This window comes from Myxocyprinus asiaticus, chromosome 19 (assembly GCF_019703515.2).
Source record: "Myxocyprinus asiaticus isolate MX2 ecotype Aquarium Trade chromosome 19, UBuf_Myxa_2, whole genome shotgun sequence".
In the NCBI taxonomy this organism is placed as follows: Eukaryota; Metazoa; Chordata; class Actinopteri; order Cypriniformes; family Catostomidae; genus Myxocyprinus; species Myxocyprinus asiaticus.
The window spans coordinates 37,237,258-37,256,657 of NC_059362.1; the positions used below are offsets into that span (position 1 = coordinate 37,237,258).

The following is a 19,400-nucleotide window of genomic DNA, read 5'->3' on the forward strand; positions in this document are numbered from 1 at the left end:
ATCACGGTAAATTAATAACCAGTGAGCATGTAAACAGGAATGGCACACAGTTAAACCAGACAGAGTGACAACATTTACCAAAATACGTACAGTTAACAAAACAAAAATACAAGAGCGGTACTATCCAAAACAGCGAACGATGCAGAAGTTTTTAGCGGAAGTCAACACCCATCTCTTCCAGACGGCTACGGTCTTATACAGTCCACATCCATCCGGATAGACTAGGAGAGTGATGATGTCAGAGAAGAAAATGATGATTGACCGGGGGTATATCCAGTGATTGGTTCCTAGGTAGTGAGAGTGAGATTGCAGTAAGAATGAGAGACAGTACATATTAACACAGTCAAACACATAATGGAATGTAACAGATGTTTTGTCTATTTAATTCTTTACGTTTAGTCCTTTAATGCACCGCTGCTACAGCCATCAAAGCGCCATTTGTTCACTGTCGGACATCAAAATCCTCTGCTATGATCAATGTTCCTGTTATTATGCTTAATCCAAAAATTCATTTGAGAGGTGTTGTGGAGAGTATTTGAGTCACTCTGCAGATTCTGTCTGACCCTGCTTTAATAAATAGTTTAGCTGTAATAAGGCTTATGAAACTGTTGGATGCTGTGAACTATGTCATGCCCCCACAATATTTATAATCTAACAGCCAGGGTATTCATGTGCAGTGGCGGGTAATTTCGTATATTTACCCGCCACTGTCGACTGTGCGTGTCAAATAACATGCTATGAACTTGGGACTATAGGTGAATTGTCATGTGTCATAATTCAGCTCCAGAAATGTTTCTTGAACAAGTTTACTCTTTAGCCTCCATTTTTATGTTGCAAAATTATCATTGTGATAATAGTATTAGCCTATGAAAATATATGTTATATTTTATATTCTAAAATAACAAAATTAGTTTGATAAGTACAAATTATATATTGTATATTTTTAGCCTATTTTTTGAATACAAATGGAGATAATGCAGCTTTATACATGGGTTCCATGGGCACGAACTAATCACTTAGCTCAGACAATGCAATGACTGGTCCATTGGTAGTGTAAAATTAGTTTTACACATCCCTACGTTTTACCTGCAAATGATATATTACAGAGTAAAAACAATTGTCATTTCAGACACAACTGTTCTTCAATAGACATTTCTTTCTGAGAAAAAGTTTTTATTTATTTATTTTTTTATCTTTTCATGAAGCTCTTATATCAAAACATCAAATCGCAATATTTACAGACTTGCAATATTGCAATACATATCGAATCGTCTAGGAAATATCGTTGTAATATCAAATCGGGAGGTCTGTGGCAATTTCCAGCCCTACTAGTAATGATCATCCACTCCCTGCCCCCTTCCTGTTTTTCCAGTGCTCCGAGGGTCCATTACACACTGTCACACACTGTCGCTTAGACAGCATTGATTAATGTATAAAACCCCTGTGCAGCCAACTCTGTACAAGAGAAAATTGTTAAGAGGTTTAAGGCATTTAAACCCCATTGTCAACCCATAGCTACAAACAGGGTGTGCAGTTCTGCTATGTTAACTCTATTAGCTGTATGTGAATGTAATCTCTGCCATTCTCTCTTTCTCCTTCCCCTAGTCTCTCTCTTTCGCTTTACCTCTTTCTCTCTTTCTCTTTCTCTTTCTGTCTTTCCTTCTCCATCTGCCCAGCACATACACAGAGGGGCCACACAAGCCAAATATGAAATACACAAACAAACACAGCAAAAAGCCTGCTCTCGACAACTCTGTAAGGGTTGTGCTTACCCATGGCTGAAGTTGCCATGCAGTGGGAAACTTTGCACGAGTCTTGCATGTTTACAATTATTATGCGTCCTCATTCAAGCTTTACTGAATAAACTGCCTTGCCTTCATGGAAAAGTTTTTTTTGCTCAGATTCAATAATACACATAAGGCTTTAATTGTCTCTTTACCTAATCAGATTTCAATGGCTCATCTCATATCTTTCACTGTAAATGAGATTGTTGTGATGAGAGTATTTGTCAATTTAGCAGGCTTTTCAACAGATGTAATGTGTTGGGATATCTGCAGCTTTGATTGATGGTGTCTGTGTATGTTTCAGGACTGATCCGGTCCAGAGTTCGAGGGGCAGACGCTGCTGGAGCTGGGATCCTGACTTTTTTGGACAGTCACTGTGAAGTAAACAAAGACTGGCTGCCTCCATTGCTGCAGAGGGTGAAAGAGGTTTGGTTTCACGTTCATTGTGTCCTTAGTCTTGTGAGGGATTGTCTCCTCTTAACCTGTATTTTAAATGTAAATATTATCTCAGTGCCAAGATTCCAATTTTTTTCCACCAGCACTAAAACAAAAATCTAATTTTTCAAATTGTATTTCATAAGCAACTTCAACACATAGTTTGAAAATACTTGAGATGTGTCAGCACTATTGGGTTAATGTCTTTCAGCAGGGTGGTATTTTGAGGCATGAAAGGATTAAGCAATGAGGTCAGAGTGTCCAGTGTGATGTGTGATGAGAGTGTGTGTTTTGTCTACATTATGGTACCAAATGTCCCTGCAAGGATAGTAAAACCTGAAATCACCTACATTTTCAGGCCAACTATCCCTACAAATTAAAATGGCTTAATAAACATACTAAATGTCTTAAAAAAGAAAAAAGGCAAAAAGAATTGTACGAGGGATAGGTTTAGGGGTAGGGATGAAAATATAATTAGCTTAGTATAAGAATAGAAGTCAATTGAAAGTTCCCTCCATTGTGAGGTCAAACCAATGTTCCCCATGAGGAAAACAGTTTAGTAAAAATACTAAATGTCTGAATGAAAAAAGTTTTCAGTGAGGTTTATGGATAGGGATAGCGAATAGAAAAACAATTGTGTGTGTGGGTGGGTGTGTACATTTCACCCACACTTAACACTCATTGCTCACTGATTTTCCTCCTTTTTTATAAAATTAAGCTGAACAGTCGAGCCATCCACATTCTCCTCAAACCTTGTTTGTCTGATTTTGTAATATTTTAACTTTTCAGGACCCAACCTGTGTCGCTAGCCCTGTGATTGACATCATTAATATGGACACGTTTGCCTATGTTGCAGCTTCCTCAGACTTGCGAGGAGGTAAAAGCTGCAATTATAGTCCTCCATTAGCTGTCCCACAAGGGGCATCGGTCACAGTCTCCAATCAGCAGTGTCACACAGAAACAAATCTAACAATTAGGTGTGATAAAAGCCCCGGCATATCATCGGCAGTACACTTTAATTATCATCACCGCTGTGGCATATAATTATGACTTCTCAAAAAATAAAGTTATAAAAATATTATAGCAAAAAGAATTTCATTGATCTCTTGTTCTGTCTCTCTCTCCTGTCTTTCTCTTCATCTCTGCTACAGGCTTCGACTGGAGCCTACATTTTAAATGGGAGCAACTATCAGCTGAAAAACGAGCCAGGAGAGCTGACCCTACGGAGCCCATTAAGTAGGTGAAAAGAAGCAGAGGGGCTTTTAAAGAAACCACTTTGCTCAGAGGAGAAAAAGGGACATGGTTCAGCATCCCATGAAATTGGAGCACTATGTTTAAAAATATACAGAATTTAGAAACTTGTTTTTAATTATTCTGTTGTAAGACTAAATCGCTTACGAAAGAGTGTTGAGAACAGAGTTTATAGTCAACATAAAATTGCATTTAACTAGTGCTGTTAGTCGATAAAACATTTGTATTACGATGAATCACTTTTTTTTTTAGTGAATCGCGATTAATCACAGATTTTAAAAGTGCTGAAATATATATACTTCTTTTCTTGTCAAAATTCATTTATTTCAATCTTAGGAAACAAAACAAAAAAATATGTAGCAATATAATGCTTTATTAACATTTTCCAAGCAAAGCCTTCCACGATTTAAAGACAATGCACTTAAATATCACCAATTCAAGTAACATTCGTCATTCCCAAAGTCTAAGTGGGAGTTTGAATAATTGAAATTATAATTCTCCACATAGGTTGCATATTTATTGCAATGGGCAGTAAATCCCTTAAACTTTCATCCTCCACAGTATTAATGTGCCAGTAGATTGTGGCTTTCTGCTTTGTTATAGCAGTCGTGAAGCTGCGTTCATGATTTGTGTCAAAGCGGCAATGCCAGCATCGTACGCCACATTGAACTCACCATGAAAAGCACTTGCAAACAAAAATGTAGAAGGGCTTTGGCGTTGTGGCTTGTGCGTCAGTGTAATGACTCCGGACGGACACGTTACGAAGGTTCCACCCTTCACACCAGTATTTATGCAGTGTTTACGGAATTCTGACAGCTCTACATTTAACTACTTATCTATAATGTGACATTTGTTTGTTTTTTTTGTCAAGCATGACTATTACTGTTGCTCATTTGAACAACCCCTAACCCCAAGTATTAAAAGGAATCTAAAGAATACCTTTGCAAATACCCACAACACCCTAGCATTGTGGTGGCAGCGAGTTATACAAGGGCAAGCATAATTAACATTTTCTTTAGAAAATGTGAAATTGGATTTGGTTAATATTATTTTTCCCTGCCCAGGCAGCCTTCATTATGCAATGCAATGCAATGCAATGCAATGCAATGCAAAAAAAAAACCTTTCCGAAGTGGAAAGAGTTATAAACATTTTTTTTAGTGCACTGATGATTTGTGCACAATTAAACCAGGGACATTTATTAAGAAAATTAAATAATTTTTTATTTCATGTTGTCATTAAAAAGGGAATTTTAAAGCATTGATCTCCACTGAGAAATCTGATGATCTGGTTGATCATTAAACTTTTAATTATATTATTAAAATATTTATGTATAGAAAAAAAAGTGTTGTGATATCCTTAGGCATCTTTGATTATGTTTCTTTGATTAAACAAAGCAACATCAATTCCTGGGCATTTCTTGTTATGTTGCAATTCACACTGTTCCTAACGCTCTCAGAAGCCATTGTAACGAAGGCTGTTATAGCTCAGATAAGCAGGCAGTCAGGCTGTGAGAGGCCCAAATCCCGTCTGCGCATTGGTGCAGCACTGCAGCAGGTCTGGGGCTCTGGCAGCCCCACTGCCAAAAGATGCAGGATAGATCAGTGATAACTGAGCCAGTGATAGCTGTGTGTGTATGTGGGCACAGATTGTAAGTAGTGGTGTGTATGTCAGGATGAAATGCGAGAGGGACAGTAGCTCCATGACCACTGACTGACAGCCAGTTTTTTCACTGGCTGGCAAGAGTTCGCTTATGAAGTATGTAAAGTAATATTGAAATGTTAATTGGAATTATTGTGACATGGTGTTTGTTTTCTTGCTTTATATTTTGGGAAGAGTTTCATATGTACAGTAAGTGATTACAAAAACAGCAGGGCTATGCAGAAGACAAAAGTAGTTTTATAGTTTCTGAAAATTATTTTACTTCTATGAGACACAATAAAGGTAGCTTGTTATTATTGGTGCTTGCTAAGCTGTACCTCACTGTTATTATAGTTTGTATGTTTGTCAAAACTTCAACCCCTAAGTAAGTAACTTTAGCGTGTAATGTCCTACACCATTTGTGTTATGCACATACTGTAAATGATCAAATTAGAATTAGAACATCATAAAGTAAGTACTAGGGGAAGTCCACAACCACCCAGAACACCTTAATAGCTGCACTCTACATCACTCTAGCATCGTGGCATCGTGTTTTAAGGGCAAGCACCACTCATATTTGCCCTAGTACCTTTAAGCCCAGCAATAACAGGTATATTTTATGTATTTGAATAGAAATCAACCATTTAAAATTAATTTGCCACCTTTCATCTTTTTTTATATTTAAATTCATTGACAGATTTTCTACTTTCCACTCATTTACAGAGCACAATTGTTGAAGCTTTTGGGCTTTGTTTTTACCTAACCAAAAATGAGATGAGACCAGATGTTTGAAAAGTAAATGAATCTGAGAGGAGTGGCCCTGGAGCGGCAGAGGAAACAATGTGTCCTACTACTTCACAATGAGAGGTTACGGCTGATAGAATTCAAATGGCTCTAATAATACGGGAGCCACTTCCCCTACTGTCCTTACTGTAGCATTTGAAGCAGCTCTCTAGGTACATTGTTTGTGAAGGGAAAGCTGAGTTTCATCAGGAAAATAAGAATGGAGCTACACTTTTTCCACAAACCAGTAACTTCACTATCACTTGGGGAGGGGGGGTTTCACTATTAATAAATTATATCCACTGAAAGCACCATTTATTTTCATGTGCTGTCTAAAGGAATTATGCAAATCTGGAAACGGTGTAGATGCCACAAAATTTGTGCTGAACGCAATTTGCATGACACAAATACTGACCATGCTGGTCGGTTCCAGGTGCTAGGTTGTGGATGATGCATTTGACAACCGCGGTCTGGCATACTCAGGCATTCTTTACAGCATCACTCCACCACTGTGATCCAGACACCTGAATTGGCTGTTTAAAATGCCAAAAGTGCACTTGAGTTCACCACACGTTACTGCTGCCATGATAAATGTCAAGGTGTATACAAACATCTCTATTAAATTAAATTCCATTTACCACTTGCTTTCCACAGATGATGATAGCACAATGTTAATTGTGCCAGGCAAATTGCTCTGAGTTTTGTGAATAAAAAGTGGCATCTATAATGACCTTAATTTACACTCACTGAGCACTTTATAAGGAACACTATGGTCCTAATACAGTTCCCGACGTGGTCTTCTGCTGTTATAGTCCATCCTCCACAAGGTTTGACGTGTTGTGCATTCTGAGATACTATTCTGCTCGCTAAAATTTTACAGAGTGGTTATATGAGTTACCTTAGCCTTTCTGTCAGCTCGAACCAGTCTGGCCATTCTCTCATCAACAAGGTGTTTCCATCTGCAGGACTGATGCTCACTGGATGTTTTTTGTTTTTGGCCCCATTCTGAGTAAAAGTTAGAGACTGTTGTGCATGGAAAACCCAGAAGATCAGCAGTTACAGAAATACTAAAACCAGCCCGTCTGGCCCCAACAATCATGCCACGGTCGAAATCACTTTGATCAAATTTTTTCCTCATTCTGATGATTGACATGAACATTAACTGAAGTTCCTGACCTATATCTGCATGATATTTTTGCACTGCAATGCTGACCAACAATTGGCTGATTAGATAATTACATGAATAAGTAGGTGTACAGGTGTTCCTAAAAATGCTCAGTCAGTGTACATAAAAAGCCATATTTGCATTAAAATGACAATGACAGTTACTTGAGAGGCATTTCAACCCTAATTGTGCCATGTTAAACGGAATTGTGGGTGTTTAGTGAATAAGACAAAGGTGTTTGCACTGAAATAATGCATGCAAAAGTGGGTTCAACTCTCCGTCTATTTAAGTGACCTTTCATCCTCTATCTGATGTTTCAAGACTCTGAACCCAGCACACACACTTCCAAAGAAAAGTTTTCATGCATCAGTCTTGAGTGACAGCAGGTTTTTATACAGACACCTGAATTGAAGAGTTGAGCGTAACGTAATGTTTCTCTCCTTTTTTCCTCCTAGAACGCCCATCATTGCAGGAGGACTTTTTGTGATTGACAGATCGTGGTTCAATCACTTGGGAAAATATGACACAGCCATGGACATCTGGGGTGGAGAGAACTTTGGTGAGTGATTACTATGCATGAGAGCACCTGTCTGACGGCATACAATCCTCAATCACATTCCTCACCAATCGAGGACCGACAGAGAGAACTTGGGGACATTCGTTGCAGAGAGCAAATGGCACACAGTGACATTTTAACTTAAAAATAGCTTTGTTTGATCTCTGAAATCTATTTTTTCCAAACAGTGTGCTTTTATTTGACCGCTAAGTGTTTATTATTATTAATTTATTTTTTTTCATTTATTTTCTTTTTCGCTGGCTCTAGAGCTAAGCACTGATTGAATGGTTCTCTCTGTGCTGGTTTGAAAAAGTAACCATTATAAAGCATGCATACAGTATTAGACTTGAGCTGTTAGGGTGCTAGATTATTCAGATCAGTAGGCTGCTGTGCTCATAATTGCAAATGAGCATTGGGCAGTGGCATATTTAGACAGGAGATTTCACCCGTGTGATCTAATATTTGCTGAGAGAGTGGGGCTGTATCCTGGAGGCCTGCTGTACTGTAAATCACACACGCTCGCAAGTTATTTTTCACTACATGTCACAATAGCCATATACACTCAGCTAGTGGAGTAATTATGAAATACACTTTGTTAGTATATTTTATACATTCCTACAATATACCAACAGAGCAGTCTATCAATGTATGGTCACTAATGCCTCTATATTTTTTATGCTGTATTCATGTCATGTCGGAATTACAGTAATAACAAGATCTCAATTCGGATATTTTACACTGAGCCGTTCACATCCTTGGAATCAGAAATTATGGGAATTTCTATGGGAATGAATATGGCAAATATTTAATCACTACATTAATGCACCTCTCTATGTTCTTGCAAAATGTTGAAAGAAAGTACACGAGGTAACGCTGGCTATAACAAACTGGCATTTTCAAAATGATATATGTGTAAACTACCCTTAACTTTTGAGTACCTTTAATTTTGATTCTTTTTCCATGTCACGATGGTAAAGTCTGTGTTTTCGTTAAATTACAAGTTTGACGAAGATGTGAATTATTTTTACAAGTCAGAAACTCATAATTACGGTATTTCCAACATGATGTGAATGCACCATTTATTTAACAGACCATGATTGGTGTGTGTTTATGTTGATATGCTTGCAGAAATCTCTTTCAGAGTATGGATGTGTGGAGGAAGTCTGGAAATAATTCCCTGTAGCAGGGTCGGCCATGTCTTCCGCAAGAAACATCCTTACATCTTCCCAGAGGGCAATGCCAACACCTACATAAAGTAAGAAACTCAAGCAGTGCAAACATGCATTTACAATATTCATTCATATCTAACTTTCCAGTCTGATGTTAAAAAGTTTTTAATAAAAGATTCCTGCTAATTAGGGATGTAACTCCCTTTAACAACATCAGAAGACCTTGGTTTTGTCCTTGGGGATTGTTAACCTGTAAATTTGAATATGCTAATCTTTTAATTTTTATCTCTGCTGAATGTTTTCTGGTCTTATTTGCTGAATATTTTGCCATAGATTGAGATAATACTTGACTTCTGCCTAGAAGAAAATCTGCTGTGTAAAATTTGTTTGCTTTTATCACATTTCGCCTCTGAGGAAAAACCTCAGCATGAAACCGTATGAAATATTAAAGCATAGCACAACAATCTTTCTGTAAATGAATTACTATGCAGTGTGCTCAGTCAACAAAATCTGTTTCCTCATATAGTTCAGAGACGTTAATGAATAATTGCTGAAGGCATTAGTGCTGGCTTTACTAGATACTTTTTAAAGCAGTTTTCTGTTGGCAAAGCTAGATATGTGCAAACCTTTGTTGACAGTTTTTATTACATCTTAGACTGTTCCCTAGATAACATGTAAAAATCTTGCACAAAGCAAATACATTTTATTAGTGTTGTTTGGTTTGTTCTAAACCACCATTTTTGCTGTGGAAATGAACAATACCTCAAACTGTGTGACTTGTTAAGAAGAGAATTTTCTTCCGAAAATGGAAACAAAATTAGTTCTCATTACAGTTGCCTGTTTGTTCAATCCCTGCCTGTAAAAGTAATATTTTTAGAAGTTTAGCTGTATTGATAATTTGGCAGGTCTTCCCTCCTAATGATCTTGTTGATCCCATGACAGAGATTGATGTGCTTATCTTTGAGGGAAGCACACTTGTGTTCACTTTCACTGCACTTTGTTTCAGGAACACCAGAAGGACAGCCGAAGTTTGGATGGATGAGTTCAAACTGTTCTACTACTCAGCTCGACCGGCCGCGAGGGGGAAATCTTACGGAGAGTGAGTGACTGATAGCAAGTTTGTGTCTGTGTGTATATTTGTAATGTGGGGCATTAGGGAGAAGATTCATCTCTTATTCCACTCATTCTCTTCCACTCTTATCAGCATTCACAGCAGGCAGGAGCTCCGCAAGAGTCTCAAGTGCAAATCCTTCAAATGGTATCTGGACAACGTCTATCCAGAGCTCAAGTGAGTCGTGGAGTGAGTGTGGTATATGCATAGTGATTGATTATTGTAAATGGCTGTGTTATTATATAGCATGGCAGTCAACGGCTCCTCTGTATTTAAATGTTTTTGTTGTAATCTGAGCTGTTGTCTGTCTGCTCCCATCGTTCTCAAGGAAAAAAGATTTTAGTCCCGCTATGGCAGAATTTGTTTGTGAACACTGCTGTCTTTGAACTGTGGACACTGTAGAGTATGCTCCATATCGTGATGCTTCTACATTGTGTGTGTGTGTTCTTCATGCCCTTTTGAGTGAATGAGATTTCTCCTCCATTACTTACATGTGTTACATCTATCGTCACCTGAAGCCTGGTCTAGTTATTTATAATAAATGGCCGTTACAGCATCATTGATTCTATTTAATTTCTCTCTGCAGTGAAATTCCGCTCTGCACCAAAACAACCTGCAGGCTAAATCTGAATAAAGAATTTTTCAAATAGTCAATCATCATTTAAACAAAGTTTTTTTTTTTTTTTTTTAAACTAAAGTTTGAAAGTATACAGTATGGTAAAATACTTCCACCAAGTGACTATATGCAGAGAATACAACTAAGCCATTTGTAGCTTAATTTCCTCAAAGTGTAAAGCCTGTGGCTCTGCATTGCAATCAAATCATGCTCTGTATGTTTGAACATCTTGATCAGCCCAACATAGCAACATTGGCTCAACAAATGGCATGAGTGTGGGGTAGGGCTATCTGTTTTTTGTATGTGTACAGTATATAACGTTTATTGTGCAAGTGTATACCAAGGAGCTCTAAAATGCCTGGAAAGAGCTATCAGTTAGCATTCCCATTAATCTCTGCTGCGGTGCTAAGCTGGTGTAGGGTCCCCTGACTCCTCCAGAAGTATGTGTGATCTTGGCACCAGTTGTCACGTGACTTGATCTGCAGCTGCAGAAAAATGATGTCCTTATAACGCTCATAACACAACATGCACTGTAATGGTAGGCTACAGCAATGTGAGGGTGGCCTGGGCAATCAAATTAGGCAAATTAATGTTTTTAGGAGCCTGCAAAAAAAATAATAAAAAAATAATAATAATCAATCAATGGAAAAAGATGTAGTGCAGTTTAATGAAATGTTTGTGATAAAAATGTTTCTTGTAAAAAAAAAAAAGAATTGTCAATTGACTTTTTTTTTTTTTTTTTTTTTGGCCATCAATGGGGAAACATGCTCTTAAGCACCAGAGGGTATGGTTCCTGCATCTACCAGCAGGGACTAACAGTGACTTGCTACAGGCAGAGCTTCAAAATGGGGAGGGATCTCCAAACGGCCAGCAAAGTTATAGGGATCCCCGAACCTAACCCTAACCGTGTGTGGAAGTGACACCCCTTTTGGAGTAGTCTCACCCCCTTCTGGAGTAACCCCACTCTCTTTTGGAGATTCCATCCCCATTTTGAGATCTCTGGCCTGCAGCCAATTGTCAGAACAAGCAAATACAGCCCCCCCCCCCCATTATTTATACCATGATCAATGGAAACATGGGTAAATGCTTTACGCTGCACCCTCCCCCCCCACACACACACACACATACACACACATACACACATACACACACACACACACACACACACTCACACTCACACTCACACCATATAGGCTGTACCTTCTTGCCCTGGTGTATACTTAATGATAACCACCAATTCAAATTCCTTGCGAATGTAACTTACTTGGCAAATAAATGTGAATTCCGATTCTGTTGGACTAACTGGGTAATGTTTGGGGGAAATGTTCAGGAAACTCCAAAATTTTTGCAATTCCTTTTGGTGATGCAAATGGTTCAGAAACTACACACTTCAGCTTCAGATTTGATGTTTCCCTAAAAAAAATTTGGAGCAATACAAAAGAAATGACAATTGTTGACATACTGTATAGAAAGAGTATAGAGAAATAAAATAACGTGGATAGCATTGACCAGATAATTGTCTTGGAATGATTTGTTGAGGAATGTTTAAGTAGATTTTACTTAAAATGTTACTTTTGATTGCAGACAGTGAATGCACCGTTTGTGACATTGTTGAGATCTCTTCTCAACAAGCTGCATTAAACATGCATGTGAAACTGTTATGATATTTTTCTAAGGAAAAGCATTTGAGAATCAAGAGACGTAAGCTAAAGTCTCTATTTATCAGTTTATTTCCCTGTATCCAGAGTCCCTGATGATTCAGATGCCAAGTCTGGCATTGTCCGACAGAGACAGAACTGTCTAGAGTCTCGTATAGTTGAGGGGCAGGATCTCCCAGTGCTCACACTCGCACCCTGCATCGGCACTAAAGACGCACCAGCAGCCAACCAGGTACAAGCGATAATATAAGGAATAAAGCATGCTTGAAATATTAAATGAGCACTGTTGTTCAGTACAAATCAATGGTGGTACTGCCATTGCTGGAGGAATTAGCTCTGTTTGTCTTATATTGTTATCTTTAAATTATTTATGTTGGCATTGGCACACTAGTTTCACACCTTATACTAAGACTAATTACAACCACCTCAAGCATATCTGCTTTTAAGCATTGTGGTCATACACTATATTGCCAAAAGTATTCGCTCACCTGCCTTTAGACGCATATGAACTTAAGTGACATCCCATTCTTAATCCATAGGGTTTAATATGACGTCGGCCCACCCTTTGCAGCTATAACAGCTTCAACTATTCTGGGAAGGCTTTCCACAAGGTTTAGGAGTGTGTTTATGGGAATTTTTGACCATTCTTCCAGAAGCGCATTTGTGAGGTCAGACACTGATGTTGGACGAGAAGGCCTGGCTCATAGTCTTCGCTCAAATTCATCCCAAAGGTGCTCTATCGGGTTGAGGTCAGGACTCTGTGCAGGCCAGTCAAGTTCTTCCACACCAAACTCGCTCATCCATGTCTTTATGGACCTTGCTTTGTGCACTGGTGTGCAGTCATGTTGGAACAGGAAGGGGCCATCCCCAAACTGTTCCTACAAAGCTGGGAGCATGGAATTGTCCAAAATTTCTTGGTATGCTGAAGCATTCAGAGTTCCTTTCACTGGAACTAAGGGGCCAAGCCCAGCTCCTGAAAAACAACCCCACACCATAATCCCCCCTCCACCAAACTTTACAGTTGGCACAATGCAGTCAGACAAGTACCGTTCTCCTGGCAACCGCTAAACCCAGACTCGTCCATCAGATTGCCAGATGGAGAAGCGTGATTCGTCACTCCAGAGAACGCATCTCCACTGCTCTAGAGTCCAGTGGCGGCGTGCTTTACACCACTGCATCTGACGCTTTGCATTGCACTTGGTGATGTATGGCTTGGATGCAGCTGCTCGGCCATGGAAACCCATTCCATGAAACTCTCTACGCACTGTTCTTGAGCTAATCTGAAGGCCACATGAACTTTGGAGGTCTGTAGCGATTGACTCTGCAGAAAGTTGGCGACCTCTGCGCACTATGCACCTCAGCATCCGCTGACCCCGCTCTGTCATTTTACGTGGTCTACCACTTCGTGGCTGAGTTGCTGTCATTCCCAATTGCTTCCACTTTGTTATAATACCACTGACAGTTGACTGTGGAATATTTAGTAGCAAGGAAATTTCACGACTGGACTTGTTGCACAGGTGGCATCCTATCACAGTACCACACTGGAATTCACTGAGCTCCTGAGAGCAGCTCATTCTTTCACAAATGTTTGTAGAAGCAGTCTGCATGCCTAGGTGCTTCATTTTATTCACCTGTGGCCATGGAAGTGATTGGAACACCTGAATTTAATTATTTGGATGGGTGAGCGAATACTTTTGGCAATATAGTGTATATTCTACTGAAAAGTTTGGTCAAGACTAGAAGAGGAGCAAAGGTAGCATGTTTTTCTACTCTCACACCAGAAATCAATTATATCTAACACAGTTAGGCTGGTCACATTGTGACTCTGAGACAAGTTAGACATGTGTAAACATTTTCAAATGTTTACACTTTAATTTCAAAGCCAAGAGATGATACACAATTAATTTAGGGCCTGAACACAAAAGTGACTTCAGAGCTCTTAAGTGTGTTCATAACACCACAAGAGTGTATTTCCCTGCTGTGTGTGACCTTGTTAAGCGTCTGTAAGACTCACCAGATGGGAAGCGGTTCATCAGCACAGCTCACAAAAACACATTTTCTCAACTGCCCTTCTGTGTCATTCTCTTTCTACATGCCTCCGAACTGCAAATGACCACCCTCTCAAAAGTAAAGCAAAAAGTGTTGATGGTATTTTCTCCAAAAATATTTTGTCATGTTTACCATTTAAGTGGAGCTGATAGATTAGAACAGACATCTTTAAATTAATGAGACAACTTTACAAATGCAAAACTATTAAAGGTGAATTGTGAAGTTAAACCCATGGCATTTTTGTAGAGAATAGACTTGTCCCCTTATTAGTGCAGCAAATGCCATTTAGAAAGCACAGCAATCGAACACACAGAGAGAGAACGTGCTTTTCATTTATTTATGAACTGGTTGTTTTGATGGTTACCATCAATTTTGTGTAAAAGCTACTGACGATTAAAAAGAATGACCTTGAACTCTGCTTCGTTGTCTCCTGACTCCTCCATTGCCCACGAACTTAGAACCTTTCTACAGTGTCCTTTAAGAGCCACTCAATTTATTAAATGAGTCATTTAAGTCAACATGCAATGAAAACCATGTTTACTTTAAAACACGTTCCTGGTCTCACTATGGACAGTTCACCAGTGCATGTTATTCCAAAAACATTGTCCTTGTAATGTTTCATCAATATATAATAACTAGCCCTGCCTTTGAAACAACTTTGACAACTTTGGTGCTGACGTCACCAAGCCCTCATATTTTTCATCCCCCTTCCCTCCAAACACCTTTTATGTAAAAACAACTTTTCACAATCCAATTTAATGCCAAATAAATAAAGAAAGATCTATCCTACATTATTACATTCCTCTTTAGAAATATGTCACATTAATGAAGTATATGGGTTTGCGAAAGGCATTTCATGTGGACTTTTGTGTCACCAACCCCTCTCTAATACATTTATTAATAATGTATTAATACAATGTCTTAACATAGAAAATAATTAAAATAGAAGCTTCATTAATAATCTTTAGAAGTCAAGTCAGTGAGATGTTTACACTTAATATTTGAAATCCAACTATTTAGTCCTGGAAGATCCTCAGTATTTACAGCAAAGACATGAAATCTATTGAAATCAGTGTGATTTTCTAAAAAGGAAATTGCTATGATTGTCATTGCATTATATGCTGGTTCAACATCAGAAAAAGCCCTGACAGCAAACACATTTCAAGCAGTGAGTTTGTGTTCTTTTACATGCAGGAATGGATCTACACCCACGGACAGCAAATCCGCCAGCAGCAACACTGTCTGTCCGTCTCTACCACTTTCCCTGCCTCTCAGATCCTGCTCGTACCCTGCAACATCAGCGACGGCAAGCAGGTACCAGACATCCATGACAGACCATAAATCAGCCTGCACTTAGAAAGCTCCCGGAGGAACCCACTGACATCAGCTCTATGAGTATCGGTCCCAGCATTAGACAGCACCTCTGGAGAGGCTTTACTCTCAGGGCGATGTCAGCATTTCCCCATGTCACGTTGTCATGCAAGTGTCAGGACCATGCAGTATACTGTAGTAGGGGCATCAGAAAACATCTACTTTGTTCCGTGTTGGGCTGTTGTGCTGGGATGTGTACAGAAGTGGATCTATTTGGGCTTAGGTGCTAGTACGATTGTGTGTTGATTTGAACACAACATCTTTCATTTAGCACACAACAAACAGCAAAGTTTCCTGTCCGAATAACCACTATGGAACCTTTTCACAGCTTGTGATGGTTTCTACCTTGTTTAGCAGCTATCTAGCAAACATTTCATATTTTATATTTATTAATTTTTTAGTGTGTTATTTTACCTTGGCATTAATTTAATGAAAAAAGCCCCTGCTACGATGGGGTTTCAAATGCAGCTGCTGAGGCAGTGACAGTAAATTTGGCATTCTTCTTCCGGCTTCTTAGGGTTTTGGATAAATCACTGATTTAATTAAATAAAAAACATAAAATAAGTTATTTACATTAAACAATAAACCAATTAAGTAACCACACCCCTTGTCAAGTGCATGTTAACTAGAACAAAAAAAGAAATTCTGGTGCAGATTTTCTACGTGTGAAGTGTGGATTTATACTGTACATTATATGCATCACATTTTGTTTTCTTTACTGCTGTCCACAGGTGATGTGCACTTAGGATGTGATGTATGCTTAAATGGTTGGGTTGATGTCTCCTGTATTCTTGCAGCGTTGGCAGAAATCTGGCACTCACCTGGAGCACCTGGCGTCTCGTTTCTGCGTGGACAGTGAGATGGCTCTGGATGGCATTGAGAGCAGTAAAATGCTAGTGATCAGCCCATGTGAACTGTCAGCCCATACTCAGAGATGGGAGATGCCTTTCTCATGATCCTTCTTTCCTGGCCTCTCTTCACCTGTCAAAGCCTAGTTGATGTCAAAGATAAATAGAGAAGCAGAGAGAGACAGACAGACAGAGACAGAGAGAGAAAGACAGACAGACAGAGAGAGAGAGAGAGAGAGAGAGAGAGAGAGGGACAGACAGAGAGAGAGAGATAGAGAGAGAGAGAGAGATCAGTGTGTATCTCCAGGAGGGGCTACATCTGTGTCCTGCTGTTCTGCTTTGTCCACTCCCTTTGTCTCTTCAGCACACCCCAGGTATGCTGGCACATCAGAATATGAATGGAACTTATTACCACTGATATAGTAACATTATTGTGTTACTCCTAATAAAAATGTACTAGGCTTGGAATTGAAGGTGTTTTCACGTATAGATAATCAGAAGATTTTCCAGATGATTATCGATATATACAGTATCTGGATTTTTTCAGATATAAATAGGGCTGCTCGTTGCACAATAGTCTTTGTCTCTCAAAGATATTAATCAGGGTTAATTAAAGTGGGCTGCACACTGGACATGTCTGGTAGAAGACATGGCGTGTTCTAAAATTCGAAAAAATTATTTTCTATAAAAGGTACGTATGCACACACCGCAGGCTCGCCATATCCAGAGGCTGTTAAAACATTTCTGCAGCACCACGGAGCTCAACTCTCAAAATAGTTTTCCATTCAATTAGATCTAAATCAATATTAAAGGACATAGATAATTTACTCCATTTATTACTGGATGATATATTATGTATAAGTATCTTTCATAGAACCACACAATGTATATTCAGTTACAAGTATGTCGTTTTGTGGTTTGACAGCTTGAATGAAAGACCTATTCAGTGCTACATACAGGGAAATTTCATAATGTCGCCATTTCTAATCGTTCAGTTTGCACTGTTACACCAGTTTCATACACGAACCTGCAAACTCATCAACATCACTTTGTTAATTCTTGAAGTACCAAAACCATCCTAACTTTGGATTGCCATCAGCTCGTAATGTGTGTGTGATATTTGTGCCTTATTCATGCCTGTGTGCTTTCAATTGGCAGTAAATTGGCTTCTAATTTAAATGTCGGCTGATGTTAATATAAAAATGTATCGATAAAATAATGTGCTGAACAATAATCGATATAACAATATTTTATGGCATCCCTAAAAGTTACTTTTATGTTACTTTCTCTCACTGTCAGTTGGCAATGTAGACACACACAATTGTAAAAACATACATGATTGTTATGAGGAAGTTACGGTGAATACGGCAGTACGTTGTGCTTGCGTCAAGCATTTGTAACACACCGCTCAAAGTTCAAACAATTTCAACTTTGACCTTGTTGCTGCTGACCTTTCGAAACGTGAACCAATGATTACCGGACCATTCAGATGATGTAACATTAAGCTGGCAGTGCCGATGCTAAAATGCAAACAAGACGTTCTCTGCAGCACTTTTCATGTATTTTCATAAAGCAGCGTGTTCAAGAGAACAAAATTGTCACTTCCGGGGAAATTAGTACAGAATAAAGTTGTCTGGGAACAAAAGCATGTCAGGCAGTTCTGGGAGGTAATTTAAGCCATAATTTTGATGACAAGCTTTGACTCAGAATGACCAGAACAACATTTGAGATACTATGCGATGACATTTGTTTTCTGGTCAGTCCATTTATGAGTGAATTCAGTCACATGACTATTTTAATGCTTATAATAAATCGGTAAATATGTTTCCATCTTAGTTTATGTTCATGTCTTGAATAAAAAAAAAAATTGTACACCTTAAGCAAACGTGTACATTTATACACATTTGAGATTTTATTTGCATATTGGAGTTTCCATCCAGCATTTATGAGATATTCCAAAATTCACATAAAAATACATAGATGGAAACCCAGATAACAATGCAATTTTTTTTCATTTATAAATGAACTGATTTCTTCCTACCACTATGTCAGATGACAATTTTATCATGATCATCCGCTGAATTGCACATACAGCATTACAGATTTTTAAAACAGCAAAGTATTTATGCTGCCTTAAAAAATGGAGGAATCTCAATAGATAGGATGTTATGCAAACATTAAATTCACATTTGCCCTGAAGCCTTCGGATACTGTCTGATAAGACATCATTTTAATTATTTGTATCCAGTATAACTTAAGCAGTCTCCCTGTATATATGTGCTTTGGCAGGCTGTAACCTCTGCTGATTCTCTCCTCTGTCTCTCTACCAAGGATCCCCAGAGTGTCAATCACACCAATGCTCTCCAGAACAGAGTTTGGCAGCTGGACCCACACAAACATGCGGGACACACAAACACACACACAGAGTGAGATACACACTCATACTGGAGAACTACGCACAATCTTTATTTCTTTGTAGCTTGAATTTGCCCCAATGCAAATGCATTTGTGTGTTACATCAGCTTGCACATTATAAATTCAATAAATGCCCTATTTTTTCTTAATGGCCTGCTTCTTTTTTAACCTTGGTCCTCCGACTCTCATCTCATGGTTGTAGAAGTAAATAATGATTCAAGAGTATTTAAGTTTGTTGGTTGCATGATAAATAAAAATAGATCCCAAACAGATTACACAGGCGGCCTGCTTTAATTAGCTTGTCAGGAGTACAGCCTCATTATTCCATAATATAATGTTTATGGCATAGCTACTGTGTGCAGCTGCAGAGAGCAAAACTTCTGTTCTGCCAGGAAATGAGCTCAAAATGGGAGAGAGTGGTTTGTTCTCAACAGTTCTGTGGTCGCTCCTGGCAAAGTAGAGAACTGAGACTGTTTGCCTAGAGGATCTAAATAAAGCCCAGCCACATCACCACACATGCCCAGGCGACAGGAGAGGGGAGGATCCAATT

At 38.8% G+C, this 19,400-nt stretch overlaps 1 protein-coding gene across 4 annotated transcripts in view; it reads left to right on the forward strand.

The window, feature by feature from the left end:
- The window catches only part of galnt14 (UDP-N-acetyl-alpha-D-galactosamine:polypeptide N-acetylgalactosaminyltransferase 14 (GalNAc-T14)), a 60,323-nt gene extending 41,324 nt beyond the window's left edge, over nucleotides 1-18,999 (forward strand). For 2 of the 4 annotated variants that reach the window (XM_051645350.1, XM_051645353.1), the window contains exons 6-15: nucleotides 2,089-2,210; nucleotides 3,009-3,096; nucleotides 3,371-3,455; nucleotides 7,513-7,616; nucleotides 8,742-8,868; nucleotides 9,789-9,881; nucleotides 9,987-10,070; nucleotides 12,255-12,399; nucleotides 15,411-15,530; nucleotides 16,385-18,999. In XM_051645350.1, the coding sequence (XP_051501310.1) occupies nucleotides 2,089-2,210; nucleotides 3,009-3,096; nucleotides 3,371-3,455; nucleotides 7,513-7,616; nucleotides 8,742-8,868; nucleotides 9,789-9,881; nucleotides 9,987-10,070; nucleotides 12,255-12,399; nucleotides 15,411-15,530; nucleotides 16,385-16,543 (1,127 nt within the window). In that variant the 3' untranslated portion in view covers nucleotides 16,544-18,999. Of the gene's footprint in view, nucleotides 1-2,088; nucleotides 2,211-3,008; nucleotides 3,097-3,370; nucleotides 3,456-7,512; nucleotides 7,617-8,741; nucleotides 8,869-9,788; nucleotides 9,882-9,986; nucleotides 10,071-12,254; nucleotides 12,400-15,410; nucleotides 15,531-16,318 lie in introns of all 4 variants that reach the window. The other 2 variants (XR_007892098.1, XM_051645351.1) reach the window with 2 other exon arrangements.
- Nucleotides 19,000-19,400: the final 401 nt, after the last annotated feature.